The sequence below is a fragment of the Leptosomus discolor genome, chromosome 7, assembly GCF_034619465.1.
Source record: "Leptosomus discolor isolate bLepDis1 chromosome 7, bLepDis1.hap2, whole genome shotgun sequence".
NCBI classification, from domain to species: domain Eukaryota; kingdom Metazoa; phylum Chordata; class Aves; order Leptosomiformes; family Leptosomidae; genus Leptosomus; species Leptosomus discolor.
Window position 1 is genome coordinate 57858133 of NC_141397.1, and position 20251 is coordinate 57878383.

A 20251-nucleotide genomic window follows, 5' to 3' on the forward strand; every position below is an offset into this window, starting at 1 on the left:
CTATTGTACATGCCTAAAGAAGCAGCCTGTGGTGTATAAGCCAAAACGTGCCAGGTATGGGCTTCTGGGTGATTTTGGGCACGACAGATAGTGTTTTGATACCCAGTTACACATTTTTCATTCTCCTAAATCCACTGATCAGGGCAGAAAAAACATTGCTAACAGTCTGGGTTGGATTTTAAATAGGGCTGGTACTTGAAAACTGATTTCAAATGCTGCTAATGAACCACGGGCCAAACTTCCTGCTCCAGAGAAGGCCTCAGAAAAATTAAGTGCAGTGCAGCAATGACAAAAGATGATTCTTCACTTTCAGCAAATCATTATATTTTGGGGGAATTTCACTTGTTAAAATGAAACTAATAACCTACATGGAAAACTACATGCTACAAAGCAGCTTGATTTCTCCAAATTAATTCTCCATTCTTTATTTGAAAGTATGTTGTTTCTCAAGGCTGCTAAATATTTTTGCCTTTTTCTACTGTGTTTGGGTTTTGCAGCAACAGCCCCTGAGAGGCTTACAGGGTTCAGCAGACTGCTGGTCAGATGATGTGAATGTTATACTGGTGTTAAACTGTGTCAAGTCTTAAGCCTATGGATCAAGATTTCGTCAAACAAGGATCTAATTCTTCCCCCACTTATGCCTGTATTACTCAACTTGCTTTCACTGCAGTTTCGCCTAATTTATACTGGGGTAAAGAAGTGCAGAATCATCCCTATGTTGACCAAAGGAAAAATTACAAAACTTTAATAAAAAGAGTCAAAAGAATAAGCCATGTGAAGTCAGTTTAAGCAGAGAGTGTGAGATCAGGTTAACCACCATGAAATTACCTTTGCATGTAAGACCGCAGCAGGGTGATTCCCAGGAGAAAGTACATCATGATAGAGCACACCATCATGGCCAGCCCGAGGAGTATGGCCCGATCTTCTCCGGCTTTTAGAGCTGTGACTGTTTTCCTTTTGTCCAGTAGATCATGATCCCTGATTTTTTGGTAAATATTTCTGAGGTTGAAAACAATACATTCTTATGTGAAGTTCATATTTAATCAATGAAGCCTCTACAGGGTGAGTAGTTCCACCACCATACCCATCTCGTGGGACAGAAAGGCTTAAGTGTCCTCAGGTGTCCTTTTTCATCGGATTCACTCTGACCTGGTGGAAACTTATTAATTTCCAAAATAAATTACAGCCATTTCTGAAAAGGTAAAAACCTCTTATAGCAAATATAAAGAATAGACACTTGTGCCAGCTCAGTACATCCTTCTTTGATACAGCTTCATTGGCTCAGTTGAATCATACTCTAGGTGAATTTGACCTGTCAGTGCCACCTTTGGCCACTAGAAGATGTTTAGATATATGAGGTGTCTTTTATTTAGTTGAGTATGGTAACAGGTCTTATATTACTGTATGTAGAAAATAGGTTGAAGGAAGTCATCACTAAAATTATCTGAAAGGACCACGTTCGCGACAGGCTAGTGGTTTGGCTATTTTTCCACCCTGAGTGTGACTCAAAGCTCATGAAACACTATGGGGATTTTGCAACTGATTTCTGTGGGGTTTTTGATGGGGAGCTTATTTACTTTATTTGTAAAATAGGTTTCTGGAAGCCCAGTTACTCATTACAGTGAAAACCCTTGCAGAAAATTATCCACCAGAGCTATTTGTTCTGGGATTAAAAAAAAAAAAGAAAATACAACAAACCATTCCCTCTTCAGCAGAGAGTCCTTTGCATTTTCTAACCATAAGTCCTTCTTTCATCTCCAAGCCTTTGATGATTCAATGGGTCATGAGGACACAATGGTGAAGGAAATATTTGAGTACATTTCAAACACACTCAAACTTTGTGGGTTTAAAATGTACTTACAGACCTGAGGCTGGTCAAAATCTCCTGTGTTTTCTGTTATGGTTCTTTTGAATCATCCAGGCAGCACCCGAAGCATGTGAACCGCACACCTCTGAGCCCTGGCACCACCATAACATGGACATAGTAGTACACGTGGACAGTTCCTCTTCTACTGTCTGCAAAATGTCAGGTGAGTAACATCAACATCACTTTGGGCTCTAGCAAACCCACCACTCATTTAAGCTGAAACCACCAAGTTTCACTCAACCTTGGAAAAAAGCACTGTGTCAGACCAACCATATAACTTACATTCACTAACAGGGACAAAGAAATAGAGTTTAAACGGATGTAAAATCATACATAAATACAGTAGAAACAAGAAAATAGTTTTAACCATAATCTCCCCAAAACTGGAATTGAATTGATATTTAGGCGATGAGTCATAGTCAGGAAAAGCACATATGGTGTGGGGTTTTATAGCAAAAATCTTGCTGAGATGGTACTGCAGTCAATAGTCTCCCATACCTAAGATCCCTCGAGCTTTCCTCATCCAACTATAATCTACATCTTTAGATGTCATTGGTTTCTCTTCAAAACCATCCTTTAAAGCTTGTCAATGTTTTCCTAGTTGGAAATGAAATGGTAATTCAGCCTGTCAAAATTTTCTCTGGTGTTGGGGAGAAAAAATATATTGTGAACTGGCAGATGCAATTGCCTTCAAAAAAAGTAATGTAGAGTAATAATCTAATGTTACTTTTCTATTATTATTTATCAAACTGTATTTAACTCTAAGAGCTGCTATTAGGATTTGCATTGCTCCCAAATGGAAGCAGGCAGAAAGGCAGAGATCGCCAAGCAGTTCCAGCACATTAACCGATCACACAGCATAACTTATGTCAGCGCATAGACATAAAACAGACACAGTGCAATCGCTCACTAATGTCATCAGAGCAGCTAGGACATAAAAGGGGTACAAATGGACAATTTAAAAACAAATAGCTAATTGAGAATGGTTACAAATGCTTCCCATGGGGCCTTGAGCCAAGAAACGTGCAATGAGAGGTAAAAAAAAGGATGGACTGAAGGGTATGTTGTAGAAATGATCTATCTGGCAGGTGACTGGCAAAGGGGACAGTGTTCGGTGACTGCCTTCTGGGTGGATCTCCCCTGCTCACCTGCCATAGTAAATAAAGCTAAATAAAGCTCTGCCTTGGGGGTCATGCTTGGAGCAGTCCTTCGATTGTTCTTTTGCAAATACTTGTTATTCAAAGCCCTAAACAACAGAAAAGTGGTAGCCTTGTGCACCTTACTGAGGTTTTTTCTTCTTCTGCACTCCTGCCAGGATTCAGTCTGGTAACACATGCCGAGGCGTGCGGTGGCGTGGCACGGTCCAGTGCGTGACGCACCGGTCCTGATGCAGCCCAGGAGACACACTGAGTAACCATCCCTCCTCCTCCTCCCCGCTCGTGTCTGCGCCAGGGAGGTGCCAATTTTCTCTGTATGATGCTGGGAACATCTGCTATTACCAGACTTCACATTGTTGCCCCTGAGATCCCTGGTTTTGGGGGACATGATATGTTGTGCAGAATATTTTGCCACTTACAGAGCAGCCTCAGCATCTCCTTAGCTGGAGCGGCAGCAGTGGCCTGCACACGTGTGTGTCCTGCTCCATGGGGTGTAATTTGTGTACGTGTGAACTTTTGGCACAGCCCAGGGACCTCTTTTTGCTTGTTGAGCTGGAAGAGTGCTGTGCTTAGCTGGCTGATTTTGGATCCCAGGGCTGCACAGCTAGCTGACTGCTGCAGTGTGTTTAAGTACAGATCACTGCATCCCAGACACTACTCACCTAGGTGACTCCATCTAATACTTGTGATTACTTGTGATAAATCACCAAATATGACACTGAGGGGGGCTGTTTGTTTTTAAAGAACTCCCAGCTGTCAGAACATGGGGTGCTTCTGCCCTGTGCAAACACATTTAATAGAAAACAGGCGCCCAAGGAGAAAACGTGTTTACTCCCTTGATAGTTTCTGAACTGAAGCTCTCCCCTGCTGAATCTCCATGTTCCTTTTGCCAAATTGCTCAGAGGATACGGGCTGGCTGCGCTACCCGTGCTCAACTGCCAGAGAGGAAATCTCGGCTGCGATCGTGCCTGCTGGGGACAAAGCAGAGATTTCCCTCTCCATATCTCTCTGCACAGCAGCAGTGCGGGGATCCCTCTGCAATGTGGTCAGCAGCTCCTTACGTGATCTCCAGAGGAAGGCTTAGGGAGGCCCTGTGTGATGAAATCAGGCAGCCCAGGTTATGTTAGCCTGAACACGAGACAGCCAAGAAGAGTTGCAATGGCGGTCTGAGCCTACTGGCCTTAATAAAGAAGTCCTATGCCTGCTGTAGAGTTGCCTGTATTTGCTGCAGCCAAGACCTTTATTTGCCATCACGAGGCACATGGGGTCTTAGCACTTATTTATGTGAAGGATGAGGCACATCTCTGTGCTCTGCTGGCACAGGACGGCTCCACAGCTCCGGGGATGTGGTTAGTTTATTGGCATGTATTAGGAGTGGTCTTGTATGCAAAGAGTTTGCAACTGAGCACTGCCACTTAAAGCAGGAGAGGCTAAAGTAATACTTCTTCTGATCCAGTACAACAGTTCTGATTTTGCTCCAAACTAGGTAGATCTAGGAGCTCTGCAAAGGAGGTCAAGTTTCCTCACTGGAAATCTAGAAAAATCAGGCACCGGCAATTAATTTTTTAAATTTATTATTATTATTTTTTTAATAAACATAAATTACCTACCCTAAAATTTCTTCCCTTGCAAATGGACCATGGTGTGGTGCTGAGGGAGATGTTGCCTCCTCTGGCACTGCATGGTCATGGGGCTTGTCAGATGGGGATACCTGCCTGCCTGAATTATTCAGAGTGACTTTGAACTCACATTCACTTCTCTGATATCACAGTTTTTATGCAGATGTCACTCAAATTACCTCATGTTGAGGCATTTACTGATATCAGAAATCCTTGGATGCAAGGGTCAAAAAACCCTCCTGTATTTTACCTGCAGAATTCCCAATGCTCAGGGACTTTCCTGCTCAGAAGCCAATTTCTTCACATTTTTCTTTATAAGGTGTATTTAACTGCATCAGTTTTTGTTATTAGAGTTATGGCAACAGGAAATCTCTGGAGCCCCCACAAAAGTGTCAGTGATGGTTGTAGAAGGATTCCTATCAACATGAACAGATTTCATTCACTCAATTCCTTCCCTCTTCCCCACTAAACTGAACCAAACCAAAGAAGGGCTTTGGTTTTCCAAGTTTACAATGTTGTGGCAAACCTAATTGACAGCTGAGAAAGAATAAGGACCTGATTAGGTTTCTGAAGCATAAAAGGTGGCAGTTGGGGAATGGCAGATGTCTAAACCAGCAATGAAACACATACATTTTGGGCTTGATCCTGCAAAAAGAGATGCCTGAGAGAGACCTTCCACCCAGGAGGAGACGGTTCCTCTATAGCATGTGACCCGCTGCTGCATAGGTTAATATTTTGGTTTAATCCCTCAAAAGTCTGTGGTTGTAGCATGTGTTAAGTGACAAGTTTGCTGCTCCACATGACAATCTTCCTGCCTGAAGTTTAAAGAACAAAAACTCCTAGGAAAGGGTCATTTAGGGGAAGTCATTTCTCTAAAATGCACCACCTGTTTGATACAGTGATGCTGCTGGTGCCCTTACATGTGTTAAAATCACTGCCAGACGCTGGCAGATGAGTTTCTCCCACCAGTAACACTTGCTCTGTGTTCACACCTCTCTTCTGCAATCCTGCGGCTGTGGTCAGCACTCTCCTATTTCCATTTTCTCTTCCTCCATTTCCCTCCAGCATTTTGCTAATCACTCACAGGGTATGAACAATTCCTTCCGTTTGGCTCTACAGGCAGATATCTCCTCCAAGTGTCAAACCTTGGACCATCCTGTCCATGACAATGTTTTAATGCAGACGAATATTAGCCTGGGGAAAATTCAATTAAAGAGACTTGCAGAAGTGCATGAGGCAGCTAGATAACTAGCTCCAACTAAAAGTCCAAGAAACCTGCTGCCAGGCTGGCCTTTGTGGCTTCAAAATACCTGTTTGGGATTGGATTATCAAAACAGCTGAATACCTATGCAGCCTTTGCAGAAAAGTTCAGCAAATGGGCCAATTCTGCAAAGAAATTTGGCATCCTGAGGGCAGCTCTGCTACCTGAACTCAGGAGTGCGTTTTCTCAAGCAGATGCAAGCTGTAATGTCTCATTAGAATAACTGAAGAGTGTGTTTTGCTAATTGGCACTGTAGATATATTGACCTCTGTTTTTGTTTCACTGGAGTCTGATTTTTTGTGATTACATTTAATAGTGACTGCAAGGGGAACTGAAGGAGAGGAGGCCAGGGAGGGAAGTGGGAAAGGAAAGAAAAGAAAGGGAAATGTGTCCGGTTGTGAAAAGACAAGCTGTCCAGCAAATCTCACTAGAAAGGAGAGAGATTCTGGAAGGATGAGTCTAAACATTACTGACAATTGTTCTTTCATCAATGATATTTAACTTCTTTCATTTCCAACCAAGTCTGCTGCCTTTGTCTGCAGACTTAAAACCTCTCCTTCACTTTTCTTCTCTTCTGTGTAATTCCCTGCTCCCCTGGGAGATCCAGTAACTCATTTATTCCTCTGTCTCCTTCAGCCTATTCCCTCCAGTAACACCACTTAAGTGGGCTGGTGGGCTACCAGCTCACTTCTAAGCCACTTGTCATCCCCCGGGTATTGTGCAATGTGTTGTACACACACTTATCCTCACACATGCATACATGTAAGCAGAAAACATCTCTGACAGCTGGATGCATCACCTATATATGTAAAAGTTATGTAGGGCAATGATCTGGCTGGGGGACAGGAGACACTCTGTGTGTATATCGTCTGGAAGGGGGTGCAGGAGCAGTGTGGGCCGATGGCTGGAAGCAGGACAGCTGCAGAAGGCGTAAAGGCTTCAGAGGGGTTGGAGCTGGGGCTGAAAATCTGTGGCTGGGGATTAGTGTGCTTTTAAATGTGCAATGTGTGTGTGCTGACCTTAGAGATGGTCACGGTGTGCTGCTGATGTCCTGGGAACAAGGGAGGCTTTGGCCATGGCTCTGTCATTGTCCCTCTGCTCTGTTTTGGCTTGGCACGTTAACCCTGGCACTCATCAACTCGTCCTGTCATCAGTGGAGCAGTAGCCAGTGGGGTGGGGTGGGGAGAGGCAAGGGGCGAACCCTTTGCATCCCTTCTACTTGTCTAGTGCCACCACTGAAGAGAAGCTACAGGCCACAGTGCTAAAGATTCAAACCCATAAGAGACAGTCAGCGTAGATGCCGTTTACCTTTTCTCATCATGTCTGTAAGATGTAGAGCTCCGGCCACTGGTCCAAATAAACATTTTAGAGGGTTGCCCAGTGTTGGCTTTGCTTGCTGCAGTGGGACGATGGAAGGACCTGAGGGAAGAGGGATAATTTTTGTCACTGCTGGTCCAACGTGGCAGACCACATTATATCCAGTGTGCCAAACCCCCTGTGGCCATGCCAAGTGTGGTCTGAAGATGGACTGTCTGGTTAACTCAAGATGAGATGTAAAATAATGGGGATGGCACATCAGTGTGTGGGAATGAAGGATAAATCTCATCAGCCCTACTGGTAAAATGTGATACTGGCTAATCAGGCTTAGCTCTACTCCACACTGCAAAGGATTTGCACCATGGACAAGAAATCATCGGTAGTTTAAGTAATAGCTGCATCCAACTTTCTTATGGCAGAATTTTTGGGAGAAAAAGTGCCTATTGTTTAAGCACATACAGGTTCATTACAGTTTTTTGGTGGTACTGCAGCTCTCAGTAAGGTGAGGCTCTCAAGGAAGGTGTCTGAATCAGGCACAAGTATGAGATGTAAACGCAGCATTTTGTGGAAATGTAACTGATGTGACAAAGATGTCTTTTCCTACAGAGAAATTACCGTCCCAAGGCCATTTGGCCAGACCAGTTAGATTCCCGTCCCGGGGCTTCTTTGTTTCACAGCAGGGTATGAGACCTGCTGCCTTCTCTCAGGTTCTCAGGGTCTTCTAAAGAGGGGAAAAGTCTGAGGGGTTTCATTTTAAGGATGGAATTTGAACCCTGTACTTCAATTAGATCTCATAGAATTGGAAATACAGAGTTGAAAGGATCTCAAGAAGTGTTGCTGCTCTCTTGCCCTGATTCAAGGCACATTCACTAAATCTATGTCACTCCTAGAAAATTTTGGTTACTGTAGATCAACTGAATGTGAACAGCCTTCTTTCCAGTTGGTAACTTCATTGCCAGCCTGGAAGCATAGGCTGTATTGGACCTGCTAGTGAGGCTACAGCTCCTTTCATAGCTCCTCCTAAACTGCTCCTGGCTTTATTTAAGCTCTGTTAAAATTTGGCAATTGGGCTCTTGCTGGTGAGGCCTGTATTTTGCATTATTTCATGGCACAGAAATTTGTGCCTTTACTGCATTTAGAGAAAAGCATAAGAAAAAAAAAAAGAAATATTACAGATACCGAGTACTTTAATGCCATAGTTTTTCAGCACTGGGGGCCATTCTTTAGCTCACTGAGAAATAAACCTGACCGTTGATGCTGTCAGCAGAGAAGGCACATGAATTCCTCAGTGCTTCTGGCCTGAAGAAGTCTGTAATGTCACTGTCTACATAATCATGCAAAGGGCTAATTTCAATATTTGCATAGTGGTGAACTTGGGAGAATACTTAAATCCTGTAGAAGTGGCTGCAGGGGAAAACTGATGTGGATGGGAGCCAAAAATCCATCCATATGCAGACAGGCTGATGGGTGCCGAGGGACAGGGCTCTCCATCTGTGGAGTTCATGACACAGACCCAGGCCAAACTTACACCCTGGTTGGGCAGCTGGCTGGGCAAACTGGTAACCCTGTCACCTCCACCCTTCTGGGATCCTGCTGCCATGCTCAGAAATGCTGGCTTGGGACTGGAACTTGAAGGCAGGGACCTTGCTTGAAATAAGCAATGGTAATATTTAACAAAGCTTTAGTGCTGCATACATGGACAGCAAATTGGACAAGATGGTGGTCCAAAAGAAGGGAGGTAGAAGGGGAGGAATCTCCCCCAGCCCTTTCCCTGGCTCTGTGGTCATCACTGCAGCTTTGAGAGCCTAAAAAGGCTCTTTTCTTTCCTTACAACCGCTGTAGTTAAGTATTGGGGAATAAACAATAAGACAAGGCACTTCCTCCTTGAAATAACTATAGTTTAGAAGCTGAGATAGCATCTGCCAGGATCTAATCAATATACCCACTGACTAAGAAGTGTTTTTAAAGCGACAATGGACAGAAATTTGGGTTGCAGGACCTGGGGCCTAATCCTCACGCTGACGTGTAAGATTGCACCCACACTACCTCAGAGAGCACGACAGCGACCGCCAAGGCTGCACCGAACAAGCTGGTGTTTCTGCACTGAGCAATGCAGTAGGGCTCAGAGCAACTATCCAAGGGCCTGGAGGCCACATCAGATATTGGATTGAGACCTGTCCCAGGCTGAGTCCGTTAATGCTGGACTATTGTAAAAACCCACATATTTGCCACTGCACCCTTTAGGATGTCACACGCGAGCTGCAGGACAGTAAAGCCTGTCTGGCTGTGCTGTCACAGCCCGAGTGGTCCCAGAGCTGTCAGGAGATGATGGTGAATGCTATTAGAGAGTCTGTTCTTAATTAAGCAAAACTTAGGTACATATTAAAGGTGATCAGCAGCTTCTGCCACCTGTCTGAGTCTACAGGAACACTGGGGCAGAACTGCCTGGGCAAGGAGGCAGATTTGCAAGCTCTAGAGCAAATTGCAGGAGCACTGTTGCAGCAAGACCTGGGCAAACAGGGTCTGTCCCACCGAAGGGATGCCAGAGGAGGAAAAGGGGTGTCTCTCTTCCCACAAAGTCAGAGTGATTTCAGACTCCCTTATAGTGCCAGTGCCCTGGAGCAGTCCATATGTGATAGGATTAATGCTGCCTGCTTCGTTAGTTGGGCAATCCAAGCTAACCAGCACTATTTAACACACAATTGCACACCTAATTTTGTGTAAAATTGTAACACTGATGACATCACAGCAGCCACTCCAGAGGTGAGGTGTAAGCAACTGGAGTCCATGGTTCCTTTAGGCGGGGGTTAGCTGTAAGGTAAGAGCCTTTTGCAAAACACTAACAATACAAACTCCGCAAGACCCTCCTTTGAAGGCTTTTGCAGGACTTGTAACCTAGAACAGTGGCAACCTACATGACCATGTCCTGCCCCACCAGGTCAGTTAGCAAACTTCCATGCCTTTCTCCTCCCCTGAGTTAGTCCCAAGGCAGGGCTGTGAACCCTGTTCCTTCCCTCTCCCCTCTGTCTTTTCTGAAAGAGGAAGTAGCACCACTTTTTTTTTGCCCATTCCTCTTTGAGTCATCCGTGGGCAGTGTATTTTTGCCATGCAACAAGTAATCAACCTGTGAAACTCATCACTGTGGGATGTCAGCCTAGCATTTAGAGTAAAAGTGAATTGTGCTATTGCTTGAACAGATGGAGCACCTAAAGTCATGACAATACCTGTTAAAAACAGTTTAGAAGAGGTGCTTCAAGCTGCTTTTTGACTATCAGGAGTCTGTAGGGGATATTCCTACAGGGCAGGTCACCAGCAAACTGCTGTACTTGGTGTGACTTTTGCTAGAGTCAGGATGCTGGGTTGGACTCTGGGCTTTCTGCTCAACTTTGTCTGAACATCGTTGTCTCCATCATTATTTACCCAGTATGGTATCAAGATGGTTGTCTCTTGGTGAGGTTACCACAGAGACAGGCAAGGAGGCCAAGCTTTGGATTTTACAAAACATGCCTTGTTCTTCGTGTTTGGGTCTATTCTGAATAAATGCATAATGTATAAGAGAGAAAGGCAGAGTATACCATCTCCTATGAATACATGTATGCCTGTGCCCAGGGCACTTCACTGCTCTGTGCTGGCTGAGGAGCAGCTCTAAGGGCTCATGATGCTGATGCAGTGGGTCTGCCCAGGGCTGACCCACTCCTTGCTCTTCCCCTGTTCTCATCCTCCTCTTGAACATTATCTTCTGGTGAATTTTGTGGAACCTGACAAGGTTTCCATTCTTTCAGCCATTGCAAGATGAAGACTTGAGATAGCTTTTGTAAGATTAGAACTACTCTGCCCCATCCTAAGGAGTGTCAACATGTCCACCCAACAGCAACCCCCTGAGAGAGGTTTACAGTGTGAAGAAAAAATGCTATAGCAGCATTTGCTTCAAATCATTCCAAAAAAAAGATGTAATTCTGAGGGTGAATCTCAAAATCCCTTAGCTGGTACCTTGGGAACTGTATTACGTGCTCTATTGTCCTCACTTTCACCCTGGCTGGCTCCTTTCCTTCCTCAGGCTTTGGTTTATTTCATGATTGGTATGAAATGTCCCTTACCTCTAGGTCACCACGTCTGTGAATAGCCAAAAAGGGATATTCCAGACCATGTTTTTAAATGGAAAGCTGGCTTTTATATGTGTGTTTATATGTAATTGCCCCTGTCTATGTTAATCATAGGGTTTCTGAGACCTTGGAGAACCATTTATGGCACCAAACTAATGAGCTTTTCTGCCCTTACAGCATTTCATTTCCTGGGCAATGTGGCCACTGTAAAAAGAGAAGCACGTACATTAATTTTGCCTCATAAAAGACACCCTGAGTCATCAAAAGCCAACAAAAGCCAAACATTCACCTAAAGATATAATCACTGACCTCTTAAGCTTCATCTGGATACACCCACGTCCTGCACTGTCCATGTTGCCAAGTGCTCTTGATGTTTCATCCCAATATTTCCCAGCCAGAGGATTCATTTGAACTCTGAGGCAGCTCTCCATGAGCCCTGAAGTTTTTCTGCTAGTCCACACATTAACCTCTCCCTGTGCTACAACATGGCAGTCAGTGCCAGTTCTTGGAGAGACACGGCAGCTGCTGCTGAGTGATGGGAGATATTTGGTCTCTCTCATGGCTGGAGAGACTTTTTTTGGGGTGGTCCCACCCACCATCGCTCATGCGAAAAGGAAGAGGCTGAAACCAGGCATCAAAGGCAAGGGGATGGTGTTTCACTTTGAGGTGAATTTACTGAATATAGACAATTAGACTTTATGCCCCAACAGGTCTTAACCACGCCTATGTCTGATGATAGTATGTTTTCTTATGGCTTTGCTGAGCCAGAAAAAAGAGACAAGTATTGTGTGACGAAGGATGGGAGAAAAAAATAAAATGGACTGTTGAATTTCTGCCAGGTAGTCTGGCATTCAGGTGCCTTAGTGCATGGAGAGTTTCCCAGGCAGAATGGGAAGGTAACTAGTGTATTAAGATGCCCCTGTCTGATTCAGGAGATGATCCAGGGGAATTTTCTAGTCCTGGTATTGAAAGAATTTAACAGCTGGACCCAGGACTAAAACCAATGCCTGAAATGTCTGACTCCCAAGTATGTTCCACGGCAACATGAAGGGGTGGATGGAAGCAGAGCTACACCAGGGAGAGGGTGAGGAGAAACCCAGCTGGGTGGTAAAAATTGAGCAGGCATCTGCCTGGGATATCTGAGAAAGACCCACTGTGGCTCTGGCTGTGGTGTGACATGAAAGCCCCAATACACATGTACCAAGGGAGGTCTCACACACTAGCACTGAAGATGCAAACCTGAAACCAGGTGAACACCTAGCTGGCAATTCCCCTGTTCTGATATAATTCAGAGGGCAGTGTTTCTTGTGTAGTCAAAATATCTGTTTTCTCTGTAGGTCTTCATCTGAGCACGGTATCTACTTGCCCTAATCCTAATTGTCTGCAGCCATAACAGAAGAACATTAAGCATGGACCAAGAAGAACCACAATAAGCTAACTCATAAAAGAAATGCGTCTGCATTAGTAGAAGACAGTTACCACTTAGGGAACATTTAATGCTCTGTCAGCAGCAACACTGCATTGTGAAGCAGCAACAGAAATATCAAATGTTGTATTTCTGCCTCGTGACCGGACTTTACTGTACTGCAAGCTAATGGGCACGGTGCAGGACAGAGTGACATAAATAACTGATCTTGTTGGAGCATCTCAGGAGTTCTGGCTGTACTAACTGACTAATCCAACTGCTAGATGACCTTGAATTTAGGGTTCCTCATTATGGCAAAGGGAAAATGGATAATGGGCAGCTGGTGTTTATGTACTGACAAGAGTTTAGGAAGACTGATAGCTAATGATACTTCATCAATGAATTCACCTCTATGTCTGGCCCTTCTCCTAAATCTCCCCGGAGCTCAGAGCTTATAGCTGAGCTCGCCATCTATCTTTTGAGTTGAATGAGGGAGACCCCCAGGACCCAGAGCAGTCTTGGTGGGCTCCCATGGCACAGGCATGTCTAGGACACTTCATGTCCAAAGGAGGAAGAGAATGGGGCTGCCGATGCCAACTGAAGCCATCACATGGGGATGCAGCTTAGCTGTGTGTGGAACACAGTGGCATTTGGGTTTGTTCTCAAAATCAAAATTTCTTTTAACTTCAAGTCATCCTTTACGATTGTTAACTTGCCAGTATATACAGGAGGGAGAGAGATATTCAGAAAGGCTGAGGTATCCATAGCTCTTCGCTACATGGCAGCATGCAATATGTTCACACTTCAAAATTAAATACGCCAAAGTAACCTCTAAATCTTCCAGGTTTTCATCTCATGATGTTTGTTTCTCCAGTGCTGGTTTTATGTGTTTTGAAAAAACTTTCAAGCCTTGCCATTTAATGATGTCTTTCATCCCCAGGCTTCCTTTTTCCCAAGAGCTACCTTCGTAGTATGAGTCTGAGCAGCCCACACAGCATGGCTGTAGACTTTATAGTCTTTGTTCTTCCTGATCTTTTAAACTTTAACTTCCTTCTCCACTTTTTCTTCCTTTCTTTTCTTTCTTTTCTTTTCTTTTCTTTTCTTTTCTTTTCTTTTCTTTTCTTTTCTTTTCTTTTCTTTTCTTTTCTTTTCTTTTCTTTTCTTTTCTTTTCTTTTCTTTTCTTTTCTTTTCTTTTCTTTTCTTTTCTTTTCTTTTCTTTTCTTTTCTTTTCTTTTCTTTTCTTTTCTTTTCTTTTCTTTTTTCTTTTTTTTCTTTTCTTTTCTCTTAGTTTTCTTTTTCCCGGTGCCTCTTCCTATACATTACCATCACCGTAATGACTTGTTTCACTCACCTTGGCCACACTGTATTAGTCTTAATTATTCTGATTCAGTTGATTGGAACATTAAATTTTGGAAGAAATTCCTGTGTCCCCAGGTCAGCTACAAAGAGGGAGCTACTGTCATTGTAAGCAAGAGACTCATTGTAAGCAACTATTCTTCTTTGGCGACCTTCTGGCCACCTTGGAGAAGTCTGACACTATGGTCTCATCTTCCTCATCTGTACAAGGGATGTGCTAGTCCCACCACTGTACCTGGCAGAGGACACTTTCAGCCCATCTCCAGGTAGCACAGCATCTACTAAAGAGCCAGCCCTTCTTACCATCCTCATGTTTTGGTGCTGGTGAGTTTGCAATCCAAGCACGAGGCACTGCCTCTCGGCACTTTGCAGTCGCCAGGGATCAACGTTTGTGAGGAACAGCTGAGGATAATTGTCCCTTTTGCCTGTCAGGACTCTGCAAACATTTTTAGATTCCTGTGCTGAATTTGAATTTACGTAGCAAGTGACACATTGGACAAGAACTATATTCATCATCTTGGCTGCTCCCTGCCTTCAGAGAAGGGCACAACGTGCCTGTAAAACGGGCTGGATTTGGGAGGGGGTGCAGCAGTGGCAGGTGTTGGGTCACCCCTCTCAACATGCCTCTAGTCAGTTGAGCCAAGAGAGTTTTATGAGGAGATCTGCTCTGTTGAAGACAAAGGAACATTACACTGATGAGGAAGGATCCTGGGGGTGAGAATGAAGGCAATGAAAGTGCTGCATTACCTCACTTGACGCTCTCTTTTAAATGTTATCACAATTCTCTGTAATTGCAGAGGGATATATCACCTTGGGTGCTGCACTGCACCAGAAGAGCTGGTGGCCCTGGACCAGGCTGGGTGACTAGGAGCATACGGGTGGCAGTGAAGATGCTCTGAGTCTTACAATCATGCCATGATGAACCCAGTGGGAAGTGGACAGAGGTTGACAAAGGAGACAGAGTGGAGGCTCACTGCTGCATTGCTCCTCCACTCCCAGGGCTAGGAGATATTTCCAGCTCTAGCTCTATGCTGGACTCAGTCTCTTTGATGGTCATCAAGAGGGAGTTACCTTCTCCACAGTTGAGATTTTATGGATACCAGATCTTAGAGGAGACTCTTTTGGATACTAAAAAAAGTTATTTTTAAGAATAATTGCTTGCATAGTGGGAGCTGGACAGCTCTGACTATGCTGAAGTGAAGTGGCTTCTGACTTGACTCATATGTCCCTGCACCACTGTCATCTCAGGGCCCTGAGATTTACACTCCAAACTTTGAAGCAACAGGGTTGTTTGCACTGCCATTTTACAGGCACAGAGACTGCTGAGACTCGGCCAAAGTCTCCCAGGAATTCTGCAGTGTATGTAGTGGAGAAAAAAGCCTAAAAGGTGGTAGACCACCAGCTTCCACCCAGTGAGGAGGGAGGAGAGCCAAGACACATACAGATTTCCATGTCAGAGAGCAAAGGCAGAGCTTTGTGGAAGCACCAAGATCCATCTGTGGGCCCATCCCCTCCAGCTCCAGCTTAGGGCAGCTATGCCTCAGCTTTACACTCCTCCAGAGAAGACCTGATCTGAGAAGTACACGGTTTTTAAATATCCCTGAAGAGAGTGTTTCATTTCAGGAAAGTAGTGCTAAAACCTTGATGGTGTGTTTGTGGGCGGGAGCACAGAGAGGGGAAGGGTGATACGCTGCTGGGGACAGAGAGGGCACTAGCAGCCCTTAGGGAAGCCGTGAAGGAGAAGCCGATCACACAAGTGGTGTGTCTGGGGAGAGAGGTGAGGGCAGAAAAAGATAACCAGACGCAAAACAGCACCCAGAGGAAAAGCATGAACAGGCAGGGCAGATACGGCAGGAGCGGTTTTTCTCCCACCTAATTCCTTCAGTGGGTCAATCATCTTTTATCTCCTTTGAGTCAGTCCCTGTGCCATTGAGAGCACCAGCTGGAACAAAGAAAAGGCAGAGGCGAGCTAAAACTACTGCCCAGCGGGAAGTGAATGCTCTGGTGCTATTTATTTTTAAGTCCACATTTGGATTAGCTGTAAAGAGCTGTGTGGATAAGCAAGCAGGCAATTACAGCTGGGACGTGCTGTTCATGAATGGAAACAGCTCCAATCTGCTCAGGACATATTGAAATTCTAATTCAGTTAGATTCCTTTAGTTACAGCGCTCATCACAGACACTAAAAGAGATAGGATTAAAAAATAAATACAACTCTTATGTTGCCTTTGGTCTGCCTTTTCTGTTCCACTTTCCCCCCCTCCCCTTCCCGATTTTAGCTGTTGTTTGACTTTATTTTCTGTGGCAAAATACAGCAGTCTGCACTTAGTCTGCTTGTTAATTTTTACAAGGATCTAGCAGACTGCAGCTGGTTGAACACGGACACTGCTAATGGGTGGGCAGTCAGCATGAATACTAGACTGCTGCTGAGGTTTTCACGTGTCACATCTTTCTAAAGACCATTACCCAGAGATGTCTGTTACTCCTGCAAAGGTGCAGGTGTGACACTGAGGTGCAGAGCAAGGTGCAATTTGCATAAGCTCTTCACTGGCTTCATCCTTGGTTCAGACCAGTGCTCAAGTCCACCAGCCTGCACTGCAACCCCCAGTAAGCTGGTTGGCTTCCTGCTTTGGGTATTGGTATAAAGCTGCTTTGCCATTTCAGGCAGCTGCTTTTGCACTGGTTTGTACAGGTAAGTTAGGAAAAGATCTGATCCAAAACAGCGGACAGGGAAGAGCTGGATCAGCCCTGCCAGTGTGACCTGGCAGTTCAAGTCTTTGCACTGGTCTCTCTGACTGGTCTCTTGGATCTGCTGGAGGACCTCTGAATGCAGACGGATGGCTACAGACAGGTTGTGAATAGTACTGAACACATCAGCTCAGAAATCTGGTTATGACAGCAACTGGGTAGAGATTAGTTACCTCCCTCAAAACTAAGAAATGGGCTTGATGGGGAAAGACAGGTATAATATCTCCATCGTACCAACATGACTGAGGCATGGAGCTGTGAAATAAGCACATCCGTGGTCAAAGCAAACACCCAGTTTGGCTCTCATAAGCATCTTTCCTCTTTGTCTTATTATAAAAGGGTAAATTCTGCAGCATAAACACTCTGTGGTATCTCTTCATCCTTTCAGGACACAGACTTCACCATCTGTAGCCCTTTTAGTTGAATATGATAAATTGTCATGTCAAATTCACAAAACAGAATTTTGTGCCCAAGTGCTGTAGAAAAGCACTGGAAATACTTTTTTCATGCATAAATTTAATGTAATTTTCACAGAATTGAATACTGTGAGTGCTCTTATTTTTTTTAAATGCAATTCTGTAGAGGCAGCTGCCTATTTGCTATGGAATCTAAGTTGTGTACAATATGGCTGTACCTCCACAGACCTCTGAACTCACACACGTGCTCCGTGGAGCTCCCTGTATTCTTTGCCCACAGATAAGGATCTCAAAGTCACATATTAGGGACAGAAACCTACTGCCTGATTGGAAAACCAATGCAAAATCCTAATTCCTACAGGGAAGGTGCATGCCCTAGAGAACAGGTTCCAGCGTAAGAAGGAGGAAGGATTTCTAATGGATCCATTCATAGTTAGGGTACATATCAAATCCAGCCTGATGAGCAAGACTGGAAGAAAGTTAGAAATTCAGTGTGTTACAGTGAGGCAGAGGATTAGAAAGACAGAGAACACAAGATAAAAAATAATAGTGATGTGCACACACAAGAGAGAGTAGGAATGGCTGCGTCCTGCAGAAAAGTAGTAATGAAATCTACGGAAGTATGGTATGAAGTGGATAGGAAACCTGGCAGAGTCAATGAGTCAAATGACTACTGAGATGAGGCTGATAAGCTGGGCTTAGTACAGTGCCGCACTAGTCTATTAGGTCAAAAATCAGTGTAAGCACTAAATCACCTGGATGAGTTCATTGCGTGATACACCGGACAGTACAGATGCAGATTTAGCCTCCTTCGAAAACCAATAGCTTGAGAGCTCATGAATCTTTATAGATTTGTTCTTGTAATATACTTTTTAGCATAAAACCAATTTTTCTTGGGAGTCAGGAAGAAAGATAATGAGAAAGAACAAAAGCAAAGCCTGTATAAGAGAACAGTGTACATATGCCCTCTACGCAGTTTTGAACCAACAAAAAGAACAAAATCTCTGCAGTCCTCTGAGGCCAGTGGAACACTCAGAACAGAGAAGGGGCCATGTCCGTGAAACAAAAACCCCAATGTATTTTGGTCTCATAACTGGTCTAGAAATGAAAACAATGGTAGGAGCAGGCACAGACGCTTCCATTTCTCATATGGCAATAATCTATATTAATTACAGCAAGCGTCCAGCTTCGAACAATGTCACTGCAGTGCTATTACTGTTGAAGAGTATTGAGTTTCCAAGGAGGTGAATGTCTTTTTCTCTCCCTAATCATGATTACTTGGCTTAGCACTTGCACTAAGCTTTCATTTAACCAAGATAAATGGCTATTTCCAAAAGCAGCAAGTTAACACTATGCATCACATTATTACTCTCTTCTCAGATTTCTTGCCTCGTGTGCTGTTTTACTTGGCAGCTAAACACAAATAACAATAAGAATAAGAAGGAGGAGCTGTGCAGGATTCCATATGGAAGAAAGATCAAAAAAAAAAAAAAAATCTGTTTTTGACCCATTACTTTGTCTTATTCTGTGCTAGCATTTTCCCTCAATCAACATAACATAACAACATAATTTTGTCCTATAATTTCCCTTTCTTGAAACATGAGCGCCCACATCATATTTTTGCAAACACCACCAGCCTACCTGACTAATATTTCGTTGCTTTCTATTTGGAATCCCTATTTATCATTTAGACTTATGTGCCAATACTGTAGGTTAACATTCAGAAGAGCAGATGGGGAATTAGAGGAAAAACTTCTGTCAGTGATAACGGGACTTCCACGCTTCATTTCCCCCAGGGCACAGTGAATGTTTTCCTTTTCAACAGTGCTGGGCAAAAATGCCTTAAGGAACTGGTGGCAGCAAAACTGTGCACTGGCAACACACTGAAGTAGTCAGGATGCAGGGATAGATTTCTGGTTGCTGGGTCGTTTGTGGGAATTTATTTTGTAGCAGCTCCTGGAAGATACCCACCTCGGTACAGAAGTTCAAGTGCAAAATAGCCAGCAAGAATTGCCTTTCTAGCAAAGTAAGTGAGAGTTCTGGCACTGAAAAACTTCTCCTACACAGGGGGGTTCACCTCACCACATCGCTGCTCAGTGGTCCAGTTTTTGACGACCAGGGTAGGCTGCATATCCAGGAGAGATCCTAACTCAGGTCCCTAATCTCTGCAAATCCCGCTATTTCAGCAGCCATCCTGCTCCTCACTCCTCTGCTCCACTGCTGGGGGGGAACTGCAAGGCTGTGGATGGGCACCTTAGTGTGGGTGGGTGGCTTCCCTCTCACACTTCTTTACACAGTGGTGGTGTCCAGGACACGCCATGGGTCTGTGTGATGTCCACATGTGTTGTATCCTTTGTCGAGAAAAAAAGCTCTCACTTTTCTCAGTCAAAGGGCAGCTCCCTGCATCATCCCCTTTCACACACTCAAGGGAAGCTAGCTGGTGAGTTGGGGACTGGTTCTTGCAACACAAAGGACTTCGCAAAGTGGGAAGTGGTTCATCTGCTGTAGGCACAAAACTCCTCACTATGAAGGAGTGACAGTCAGACGAACATCCCATCTCTGTCTTGGGGAGACTCCCCACCTGGAGAGCCCTGTGGCACTTCACTGGGATCGAACATTCCCCTACTCTGCGGGCTTTGCTCTGGGCAGCAGGGCTCTGCTGCTGATGCTGGCCAGCTGCCACTCAGCAGTTGCTGAATGACAGGAACTATCAGATTCAAGACAAAATGCAGTGTCCTAATACCCCAAGTGTCACATGGGTGATTAAAAGCAGCTTCTGGCTGTTAAAACGTGCACTGAAGACACGCTAGAGGCCTGCCCAGAGACCAAGAGCTTGCCTCTACCCTTGAGCACCACACAGACGGGATTTGTTCAAACAATTACCACCAGATATACCCTGCACCATCTGCCTTCTCTGTTTTTTTTTCTAGAAAGTGTCCATCATTTGGCCAGCCTCCACCTATCTTCCTTCCAACCACAAAAGACTTTTTCTAAGCATTTGA

At 44.4% G+C, this 20251-nt stretch overlaps 1 protein-coding gene across 1 annotated transcript in view; it reads right to left on the reverse strand.

Moving 5' to 3' along the window:
* Positions 1–20251, reverse strand: part of LOC104350621 (calcium-activated potassium channel subunit beta-2) — a 50735-nt gene that overhangs the window by 8194 nt on the left and 22290 nt on the right. Inside the window, exons 2-3 of the mRNA XM_009956522.2 lie at positions 7213–7323; positions 829–999 (exon numbers count right to left, since the gene is read on the reverse strand). Coding sequence (XP_009954824.2) covers positions 829–999; positions 7213–7323 — 282 coding nt within the window. The remainder of the gene's footprint in view (positions 1–828; positions 1000–7212; positions 7324–20251) is intronic.